Raw genomic sequence first — 12,060 nt, 5'->3', positions numbered from 1 at the left:
CGTTCACATGTGTAAAGCGTGACATGAAAATTGTGTATCTCCCACAGGTTGTTAACATGTTTTCTTTTCTAATCAACAGTATATTCTGGATACGTACTGGTGTTTGGGGACGTGAAACCGTTGTCATGTCGTGTTCTCACAAAGGTGCGTCTGGCATTCACCCTGCCTGGTTGACCACAGTTGAAATGTATGGATGCATCATGCACCTGGCCATAATAGTATTCGGCCATGTTAACTACCTTGTACAAGTGTTTCTCAGGCACATTTTTGCAAAAGTGACGAGGGCGACAGGACTTATTTCTTTCATTTTTTATAGAAAAAAGTGACGCAAGAGGAACGCATTTTTATTTTTTTTTTCTCTCTCTCAGAAATACAGCTTGGTGAGTTTAGCACGTGTGTTGTAGATTCAGTTCTTAAAGACAGTACTAGTCATTCTTGTGGTGGACAAATGGATGGTCGGGAGGCGACGAAGTCAAAATTATGTTTTTTTCAATAAATAATCAGTCAGAACCTAAAGTGGTGCCATTTGCTATTTACAGGTTTCTGCGATTTATCATTTTCTGGATCATTTTCTGGGTTTCCATGGAAACGATTCGAACTTTGTCTCAAAATGGAGGGATGGGCTTCGTTTCCGGTGCAGAACTCAAAAACTATTTAATATCTTTCAGGAAAACTTGGCAGATATGTGCGGCAGACCCTAAATTGGTGCCTTTTGCTATTTATAGATCTTAGTGATTTATTATTTTCCCATTTTCCATGGCAACGATTTTGACATAATCTCAAAATGGAGCTCGTTTCTGAGCACAAGTGGACAACCATTTGATATCTTTCAAAAGATCGTGGCAGATATATGAGACAGATCTTGAAGTGGTGTCTTTCGCCGTTTACAAACATATGGCATTAATATTTTTCGTGAATTCCACGGAAATGATTCAAACTTAGTCTAAAAACATCATGCAATTGTCACATGATTTGTCCTTTCAAATGTGTGGGGCACGGGGGCATATGTCATCTTCTGATGAATCTCGTTTTATTTAGCCCTACCCATAGTGAATATAAACCATTTTTCCAGATGTGAAGGGTTTTTTGGGGGGTCTGTATATATTATTTGATATAACATTGTTTGTTGTTTGTTTTTATGTTTTTATTTATTTATTTATTTTGCGTTACTAAAACAAACATGATTGTAGGAAGTAAACACTGAGCGGAACGGGATTTGACTTGGCACTGTGAGAATGTCACGTGTAATGCAAGAATATTCCTATCATATACTCCCTTACAACTGTTGCTCAAACTGAATAGTGTGGAATCCTAGAAAGAATGCGACAAATGGCTAAAATGGGTAACTTTTAACCCTTTTTACTTCTTTTTTGAGATCGACAACACGACAATGTTCGTGCGACGATTCTGTGACAATTACAGCTTAATACTGTATATGCTATGTTATTCAGTGCATTAGAATCGGGTTCGTGTCAGCACCGATTGATCTGCTGCTATCACCGTTATTGTTCACAGTATTGGCGCTGTCAATATGCGGTTCAAACTGAAAACGTTGCACTTCTTAGGCAATATCTACATTTATATCTTTTTGTTTCTTTTCTTGTTATTTCCAGGGGGGGGGGGGGTCGTTCCGGGATGTATAAATAGCCGCAGAGCTAATTGTCGCTCGAACTGTAGACTCGCCCGAATGATGTCATACGACTATGGTGTCATCCATCAACTGAACCACAAGCGAGCGATTTGCCATATCCCTTAACGCGTGCACGTATCAATACTGTACAATTAACACGAAGTGTAATACTGACAAAATCGCAAAGGTATATTAATGAACAACACCTTGACGTCAGACCAGAATGAGTCACTGTGTTCTCTTCAACTAAACAAACGCCTTGAATCACGGAAACAAAACAGTTTCGGCTATGAATACATTTCTTTGGCCTTGGATAATGTCATTGTATATCAAGCTCTCATAGTCTGGATGAATTATAAGAGGAAAAGTCTACTCTTTCCCAAGGGGTGATGTTTTTTACGTATGATGTTCTTTATCTATCTGAAGTGGATTTTTGGGCATTCATAAATTTCAGAAATGATTCATAACACGTAACTTTCTAGAAGATATCACTTTGAAAGAACATGCACGAATGTCATCTTCTTTATAGGAATCATCTCGATATCAGATAGCCTCCAGTACCCCCTGATGCATGAAGGCATTCATCGTTTATATTCTAAATATGTTAGCACCAGAGATAGATTTCATCAGTTCATCTCACGTTCACGCAACATGTTTCTAGGTGTGCTGGCTGCCCTTTCAATATGTCATGCAGCAATGTCGAGCTCAGAATCTTTACCAAAGAACGAGAGTCAACTGTTTAAAGATATCTTCAGGAATTACGACCCTCTGGTGTGGCCAAACCAAAACAATTCTCCGAACTGGAACATTGACGTCTGGATGAGTATTAACTCCTTGGTGGATCTCAATGAAAAGGATCAAGTTCTCAGTCTGTCTGCCATGTTTGACCTGACGTGGAAGGAGCCTCTTCTAAAATGGGACCCGAAGGAATACAACACGGAGGTCATCTATGTGCCAACAGACATGCTCTGGCTCCCAGACGTCATCGTGCAGAACGCCGTTTCCAATTATGGCCAAATTGGTAACAGAAACTTGAAAGTGTATCTGGAGTCGACAGGTACCATAATATGGTTTCCAGGGGACTTTTACGAGACCTACTGCAAGGTAGATGTCCGTCACTACCCTTTCGATACCCAGTACTGCAAACTCATCCTTCAGCCCTTGAGCTGTGAAAAGAAGATTGTAAACCTTGATCTAGCTACAGAACCAGTATTGCGGATGAATTACGATGAAAATGGAGAATGGGAGCTGCTAGAAATTGTCCCAGACAAGGTTTGGCAACACAGGAGTCGTCATTTCCGGGTGGAATTCACCTTACACATGAAACGTAAAACCCTGTTCTACATTGTCAACATGATCCTCCCAATAGTGTTCCTGTCTCTCCTGAACTCCCTCGTCTTTGCTCTGCCTGCCAACTCGGGAGAGAAGATCACACTCTGTATCTCTGTTATGCTTTCCTATGCTGTGTTCCTCACACTCGTCAATGACGCTCTTCCCGAGAACTCAGATGGAGTATGTTACTTCAGTGCCTATCTAGCTACTGAAATCTTTCTCAGCATGACGGCCACAATCGTCACCGTTGTCAACCTGGCCCTCCACCACCAAGACCCAAGGTACATGAGGACAACCCGCTTGCTGACGTATCTCTTACCGGACAAGAAGATCAAGATCCTTGCTGATGTCACTATTAAAGGCAAAACCATTGACCAGGCTCTCGATACACATGAGGATGGCACAGGGATTAAAGTGGTTCTTGGGTCAGACATCGCTGCTGCTCTGGACAGACTCGGGTTTAAGGTGTTCACTATTGTCAACATTGTTGCCAGCATGTCCTTCTTCTGTGCCATGTCCGGGATGTACTGATGATATACCATGTCAGTAATATATTCTGCAGAAATGGCAAACGAATCATAAACCATGTCCACATAGGTAAAAGTATCTGATAAAGGCACACACAATTGTATTATTCTGGCAGTGTCATCAGTATGTGTTTGTTTTGACGTCTCATTCAGCAGTATTACAGCCGTACAATGCGGTCTGTGAACAAGCGAGTCTGAATCTTGTGAATCACAATCAAGGATCAAAAAGGTAGTCCATCCCACTTTGTCAGTAACACCTGTCATAGGCAAAGCTTGTCAACTGCTCACCTAAAAATACTTATTAGTAATAAATAGTGCAATACTTTATTTAAAAGCGTTTTGTTTAAAGCAGGTGTTTCAGGAATGTTCTGATAATAATGTCTATAGCAAACTAGTGATTGTAATGGTTCACACGTTGTGTATTTGTCACTACCAATCAAGGTAGCAGATCAGGGATCAGGGTCGAGAACGAAATTGTGAAAATCCTTTTTGTCAATGTCTGAATTGTTTCTGTGATTCATGTTCTTGCATCAGTTGAACATAAATTCTTTTGAATGTGGTTCTAACCTCCTGTCACTTCTGAAAAAATACTGCTAGCTTGAAAAGTACACAAGATCTGGTCTTGCAATGTATTTCAATGTCTACCAGTCTTCTGGTCGTAGACTGTGTGTGGTATGCTCGGTAAAAGTCAACACCTGCAGCAATGCTGTCAATCCAGGACTACAGGGTTAACATACCCACGGTCTGTCTACAGGGCCTACCGTGGGTGCCCTGACTCTGACGGTGTGGGTTCGAATCCCGGATGGGACTCAAATAAAAAAGTATTAAAATCTGTACTTTACGAAGAAAGTGTAATCCAAAATATAACATAAGTTCTGGCCTACCTTGTGCTGCTTGCAATCTGCAGCCCGTATTTTCTATTGTATTGAATTAGGTGACGTCTTTGTATTATTCCTTGTGGTATTGATGATCTGTGATACTCAAGGTCGCCGTGGACATGACTATACGGTGTAAACCACATATTCGTTGTATGTTAAGTATAAACTGTTCTCGTTGTGCTATGACTGAAACACTGCTTATGTAACATTACCTTTTAACTCACTCACTTACCCTAACAGCGTCTTGTTGGTGTAACTTTCAGGAATTTAGGATATTGTGCTACAATCTGTGAGAGTGAAGCATCATGCCTGGGTCAGGAACATGTACATTCATGACACAAACTGAACCTTTCCCTGTTGGCAGCAAGCCTGGACTTTAGGTGCATACGATGATGTCTTATTTTGGCCTGACGAAAATGTAATATCAGACAGGTAGAAGCTGGCTTTGGTTCCAACAATTATACCTCGCTGTGCTGGTTCAGTATTTACTATCAAATGCGATATCAGTTTCTTTTCTTTCTATCATGTAATAATGCGGGTGTTTATTGTTTGCCATGACTGTTGATTTGGAACAGCAACAGTCGTCCTAAAAATCAACAAGAGCTATAACTTCCAGCGAATATTGGCCATTGCACTAACAATAACATAACTTCTTCACGTGACAGTTTACTATCTTTTCAACAGCAGGGTAAAGCATAAAATAGTGATCATGACTGTTAGCAAATTACTATTAAAACACTAGAAAGCCGGACCCACCAGAGGTGCACATGTTCGCCACATCCAGATATTTCACTTTCGAAATAGGACACTCTGCAATGTGCACTGCAACACAAATTCCTCACCTGCCTCCAACATCTGCACATCCACATTCATGTCGAAGCTGACAGGATCAGCCAAAGAAGTTCCAGTGCTATCTTACATTAATGGACATCAGTAGCTGTAGTTGTGTTGCTAACGTCATCAATTAATCCTTCTTCAAGGGAAAATTTATAGATTCTCCCCTGTCGGTTACGTAATGAGCGTGCCATACTGTGTGCTGCATACAAACGGTCTACAGATTTTGTGATGTAAGTCTCATTGGCGAGGACCTGATTTTGTTCATATCCAGGCAAACCTAGCATGTTCGAGTCATCAGGTAGTACCGACTTTCCAGTGGCAGTGCTGGCCTATACATATGTTTTAATGAACCCAAAATAGCGACTTTGGTTGGGAGTTGTCTAAATACGATACCGGATATGAAAATTGCGTGTCTCATCTGAGCAGCATGCAAGAGTTTGAGCACGAATCTAAAACTACGAGAATTCCGCATTTCTACACGCACACATCACACACAGAGATCTGTTCACAGGAAACTATCTTCCTTCACTTACCGATGTGTCAACTAAACTCAAGGCGTGCAGATTGTTAGTTGTGTAAACACAGAGCTGAATACTCTATATGCCTGGATAAAGCAATCATAGTTAGAATTCACTGCGGTGGCAAACTCAATATTTGGACTTTGTTCTCCAGTGGTACATTTTGTGATAGATTTATACTGTGAGGATCATCAATTAAAAAGCTTTAATCTGGACGTTTATACTCATAGTCATATGGAACATACCACTAAATGGCCTCCCTGTGTTATTTATAATTGAGGACCAAAACATCATTCCCGTTATTTGCGCTGTCAAATGGTGGTTTAAACTGAAAGGTTTTATTTTTCTAGAAGCATCTAGAACAATCACCTGTTTCCATTACATAACAAACTTTATAACTAACTGCTGAGTGCTGATTGTCGCTCCATCTGAAGATAAGTGAAGCCTGAATCGTGGCGCTCTGTCACATGATTCGAGTGTTCATGAAATCTCCACTTTTGACATGATAGATTCCGTTTTTCTAACTGTTACAATTACAATATTGTGAAAATTAAAGACAAATCACCTTAACTGCATTTCGAACGAACTGTTTGCCATATCCCTTAACGTCTACACGTAACAATACTGCACAATTAGCTCGATAGTAATGCAGGTGCAGTATTGACAAAACGATTCTGTTTCAAGCGTTCGCTCGAAGTCACATTGCTGGATAAAGTAAATTCATAAACAATAGTTTGACGGGAGATAACGATTCAACATTTGTTATCGCACCGAACAAACAACGTGAATCACGAAACACCATCAGTTTGGGCTATGAATACATTCCTCTTGTTTGAGATAATGCATCCTATTATATTTCAAGCTCCAACAGTCTGTACAAATTAAGACAGGACAGGTCTACTGTTTCCCAAGGGGTAAAATGTTTCACTCTAAATATTATTTGTTATCCTTGTCACTGATGTCATGGCTTTAATGAAGTTTATATAATAGATAATGGTACTTAGCTCTTAGTAAATGTGAAAGAATAAGGACTAATGTCATTTTTTTTTTTTTTTTTTTTTTTTAAAATATTTCTTTTGACATCAAGCGCCTTCCATTCTCCCTGATGAATGGAGGCACCCAACTTATTAATCACAGACATCGTCTGGGACAGACATTATCAGTTCACTCTACGTTCACACAACATGTTTCTAGGTGTGCTCACTGTCCTTGTTTCAATATGTCATGCAGCAATGTCGAGCTCAGAATCTTTACCAAAAAACGAGAGTCAACTGTTTAAAGATATCTTCAGGAATTACGACCCTCTGGTGTGGCCAAACCAAAACAATTCTCCGAACTGGAACATTGACGTCTGGATCAGTATCAACTCCTTGGTGGATCTCAATGAAAAGGATCAAGTTCTCAGTCTGTCTGCCATGTTTGGCCTGACATGGAAGGAGCCTCTTCTAAAATGGGACCCGAAGGAATACAACACGGAGGTCATCTATGTGCCAACAGACATGCTCTGGCTCCCAGACGTCATCGTGCAGAACGCCGTTTCCAATTATGGCCAAATTGGTAACAGAAACTTGAAAGTGTATCTGGAGTCGACAGGTACCATAATATGGTTTCCAGGGGACTTTTACGAGACCTACTGCAAGGTAGATGTCCGTCACTACCCTTTCGACACCCAGTACTGCAAACTCATCCTTCAGCCCTTGAGCTGTGAAAAGAAGATTGTAAACCTTGATCTAGCTACAGAACCAGTATTGGAGATGAATTACGATGAAAATGGAGAATGGGAACTGCTGGAAATTGTCCCAGACAAGGTTTGGCAACACAGGAGTCGTCATTTCCGGGTGGAATTCACCTTACACATGAAACGTAAAACCCTGTTCTACATTGTCAACATGATCCTCCCAATAGTGTTCCTGTCTCTCCTGAACTCCCTCGTCTTTGCTCTGCCTGCCAACTCGGGAGAGAAGATCACACTCTGTATCTCTGTTATGCTTTCCTATGCTGTGTTCCTCACACTCGTCAATGACGCTCTTCCCGAGAACTCAGATGGAGTATGTTACTTCAGTGCCTATCTAGCTACTGAAATCTTTCTCAGCATGACGGCCACAATCGTCACCGTTGTCAACCTGGCCCTCCACCACCAAGACCCAAGGTACATGAGGACAACCCGCTTGCTGACGTATCTCTTACCGGACAAGAAGATCAAGATCCTTGCTGATGACACAATCAAAGTCAAAGGCATTGACCAGGCTCTCGATACACATGAGGATGGCACAGGGATTAAAGTGGTTCTTGGGTCAGACATCGCTGCTGCTCTGGACAGACTCGGGTTTAAGGTGTTCACTATTGTCAACATTGTTGCCAGCTTGTTCTTCTTCTATGCCATGTGTGGAGTGTACTGATCTTCCAGGTACTGAGATATGGCACTGAAAAATGCATTGATTAAGGATTAATCTTCCTTGGTCGTTTCCACATAACGTTTCGGGACCATTACAGATCTGACAGTTCACTTGATGAAGGGATCTGTAATGATCCCGAAACATCGTGTGGAAAGATTAAAGAAGATTAGTCCACAAAATATCTCAGTCAATTGCTATCAGTTCCTACTTTTTGCCATGTTACGCGTTACACTCTGATAATGTATGTTCATGCAGTTACACAGCTTCCCATGCTTAAACAAAAGTTATTAACTGTGCGATATCGTCTTTAACAGACAATTATTAATCCTTTTTATTTCCTTGACGTTCTTTTACAAATCATTATAGTAAATCAGCTCATGTTTACCGTTTCATAAGTGGTGTATTTCTCACAATCAGTTCATTTGTTTTTCGACGAAATTTTAATAATCCATCCTTCTGTCAATGTTTCACTCGTCCTGTAATTCAACTCCTCCTGCCCGTTGCTCATGTAAATGGTGTTTTAACCACCTATCAATTTAGCAAAATTATTTTCCCTTATGAGGGTATACAAGACCACGTCGCTCAAAGCAACTGTCTGTCAGTCGTTTGATGGTAAACTGTATGTTCTTTTTTAGACTTGGCAAAGGCCAACGCCTACAGCGGTGCTGTAGATCTAGGCGGTTAGCAAAAGTCCTCATGGTCCGTGGTATTGTATTGTGAATTTGTGTTTTGCATGGTTTCATGCTTTGCTTTGTAATATAACTGGCATATATGATTAAAATGTTCTCTTTGCTGTTTGGCTGAAATATTGGCTTTGTGACGTTACATTTTAACTCACCCACTCACCTATCACCTGCCATCAACCTGTATCGTTGGAGTATCCTGCCTTAGTCAGCAACACGTACATGCCTGACATAAACTTAACGTTTGCCTGTTGAGAGCAAGCCCTGGGTGTAAGTGGGTACGTTGATGTCTCACATTTGTCTTAAGAAATATCAAGCAGGTAGTAAACCTCGATGCTGTTTGGTTCAGTATTCACTATGGAATGAGCAAGCTTGACACCTGGAACATTATTTCATATGCTCAGAGAGATTCTAGAAAATATGCGTACTCCGCTTAATCATTCTCCACATGCAATGTCAGTCTGTCTGTAGAATCTGAAAACATATAACGTTGTTTAACAGGATCGTCCTGATGTTTAAAGACATTCTAGGGCGTCATAGTTTACAGTGTGAATGTGAGATCAGGGAGGATGTCAACTATTAACACCTGGTTGAGATCAACATATCCTCTCAACCTCTTCTCTTCTCTTCTCCTTCAGAACAGATGTGCATTGTATGGAAATAATTAGAATGTAAATTCCTTTTTCCATGAAACATGCAATGCATATCTTGCACCTTGTACATGCAATCGGCATACCCGACTCAAAGATGGTTAACCAAGGGTTACCATCTCTCCGTCTACTGTAAGGCGTCATAGTTGCATAAACAGAGTATATAACACATGGTTTCGAGACTTGATCATTAATTGTGGAGATGAATTGTGGTCACATATAGTCGCGATGTTTGAACTGCAGAGTCGCCTGATGTTTCAAGACATTCAAGGACGTCATGGTTGCAAAGGTGTGAATTTTAGATCACGGCTGATGTTAAATACCAGCATCTGGTTGAGAAGGAAACCTCACTGAATTTCTTCAACTTGAATGCTTGTGGATACACATAGCTTTGGCTACGTTTCAGTTTCTTGATCATGTTGGCATGAGGAAAGGGAAAACCTGTAACCAAGGTAACAGACTATTACCTAGCTGAGGCAAACAGCTAACGATGACAATGTAGACGATTCCTTTATTCAAAATCAATATCATGGGGACTGGGGAATCTAGGAGTCGCAACTAAAAAGAACTATGAAGGCAGATCGAAAATATTTATTTTGTCTTTTGGAAGTTGGCAAAAGATCATTTGCAACAATATGTCTGTTTCGATATATCACCATTAACATACAAGAGATGCCATACAACATTGTAAACGTTTCTGACAAGTAGATATACGCCATTAGTGTTATTTCATGTTTACTCTCTAGAGAAACAGACAATCATTTGCCATTAGCCAGTGCCCTGTTCTCATTAAGTATGAACGAACACGTTTAATCGATGGACGAACGATTGAATCAGTGAAATAGGCACGTTATGAAGAGTTAGACTTGTCCACGTCTGCTCATTAGTATTTCAAATCACTGCTAAGACTGGCATATCTATAAACTAATTATGTGATTTTCGGGGATTACTTAAATAATGAGATCAGGTTATATGGTTTGTGTTCAAGATATGTATGTGTGTCTGAGTAAAACATTTTGTCAATGTCTGCTCAGTAATAAGAAGGAAGGTGTCAAAATCCATTTCTGCTCTGTCCACACATAAAACATCACTAGCCCAAGTACTATATATATTCAGAATTAAAAATTTAGCAATACCCAATGACACAGGCCACTAAAGAGAAAGATATGAGGATACGGATAACTGGGTCGTTTTAAACTGTACCATTTTCGATTACAAAACTGAAACACACAGTTGTGACGCCATTGCAAAATGGAAAGTCTGTGCACTATAAAATGAGACGTCGTCAATGTTGTTGTGCTGTAGCAAATTTTGATGAGCTTATGTGTTCGTGCACTGTCCTGTTGGAAAAGGTGTCCGTGACGTTGCACAGGAAGAGTATGACCACAGGCGTTTTCACCTGATCGCAACATCACTGAGCTGTAAGGGCGCCTTTTATCACATAAAGATCAGTCTTGCCGCCCTAATGGATCCCTCCCCAACCCACGACACTTCCACCCTCGTAACGGTCACGCTCCGTGACGTTGTCAGGTTGAAAACGTTCCTCTCGACGTCGCCGTGCACGACTTTGCCATCTCTAAACTGCAGACAGAAACGCGAGTCGTCCACTGAACATGACGTGGCGTTAACGGTATGTATTAATTTTCCACACAATAACACATGAAAAAGGTTTGATATTCCGTTCATGATCTTTTTGCACACATTTTCATAAAATGCTAATAGCATTTCTATACAATAACGTGTGTTCCATTACATTTGCATCACGGACCCACACATGCGATCAAGTATTTCTATACGATCAAGTATTTCTATACGATAACGTGTGTTCCATTACATTTGCATCGGGGACCCACACATGAGATCATGTATTTCTATACAATAACGTGTGTTCCATTACATTTGCATCACGGACCCACACATGAGATCATGTATTTCTATACAATAACGTGTGTTCCATTACATTTGCATCACGGACCCACACATGGGATCAAGTATTTCTATACGATCAAGTATTTCTATACAATAACGTGTGTTCCATTACATTTGCATCACGGACCCACACATGAGATCATGTATTTCTATACAATAACGTGTGTTCCATTACATTTGCATCACGGACCCACACATGGGATCAAGTATTTCTATACGATAACGTGTGTTCCATTACATTTGCATCACGGACCCACACATGGGATCAAGTATTTCTATACGATAACGTGTGTTCCATTACATTTGCATTACGGACCCACACATGGGATCAAGTATTTCTATACGATAACGTGTGTTCCATTACATTTGCATCACGGACCCACACATGAGATCATGTATTTCTATACAATAACGTGTGTTCCATTACATTTGCATCACGGACCCACACATGGGATCAAGTATTTCTATACGATAACGTGTGTTCCATTACATTTGCATCGGGGACCCACACATGGGATCAAGTATTTCTATACAATAACGTGTGTTCCATTACATTTGCATCACGGACCCACACATGAGATCATGTATTCCTATACAATAACGTGTGTTCCATTACATTTGCATCACGGACCCACACATGGGATCAAGTATTTCTATACGATAACGTGTGTTCCATTACA

At 40.5% G+C, this 12,060-nt stretch overlaps 2 protein-coding genes across 2 annotated transcripts; both read left to right on the top strand.

Annotated features, from left to right (window-relative positions):
• The first annotated feature begins 2,326 nt into the window (after window positions 1–2,326).
• LOC137267831 (neuronal acetylcholine receptor subunit alpha-2-like) lies at window positions 2,327–3,493 on the top strand. The gene has a single exon (XM_067802262.1). It carries the CDS (start codon window positions 2,327–2,329, stop codon window positions 3,491–3,493), a length of 1,167 nt encoding a protein of 388 aa, XP_067658363.1.
• A 3,461-nt stretch (window positions 3,494–6,954) lies between these two features.
• On the top strand, window positions 6,955–8,121 carry LOC137267829 (neuronal acetylcholine receptor subunit alpha-2-like). Its single transcript, XM_067802261.1, has one exon. It carries the CDS (start codon window positions 6,955–6,957, stop codon window positions 8,119–8,121), a length of 1,167 nt encoding a protein of 388 aa, XP_067658362.1.
• The last annotated feature ends 3,939 nt before the right edge of the window (window positions 8,122–12,060 follow it).

The sequence above is a fragment of the Haliotis asinina genome, chromosome 16 (assembly GCF_037392515.1).
Source record: "Haliotis asinina isolate JCU_RB_2024 chromosome 16, JCU_Hal_asi_v2, whole genome shotgun sequence".
NCBI lineage: Eukaryota > Metazoa > Mollusca > Gastropoda > Lepetellida > Haliotidae > Haliotis > Haliotis asinina.
This window is presented reverse-complemented; position numbering and strand designations above follow the sequence as displayed.

What these genes read in the sequence shown, in the direction of transcription:
- LOC137267831 (XM_067802262.1), top strand. Translation starts at nt 2,327, where the DNA reads ATGTCGAGCTCAGAATCTTTACCAAAGAACGAGAGTCAACTGTTTAAA.
- LOC137267829 (XM_067802261.1), top strand. Translation starts at nt 6,955, where the DNA reads ATGTCGAGCTCAGAATCTTTACCAAAAAACGAGAGTCAACTGTTTAAA.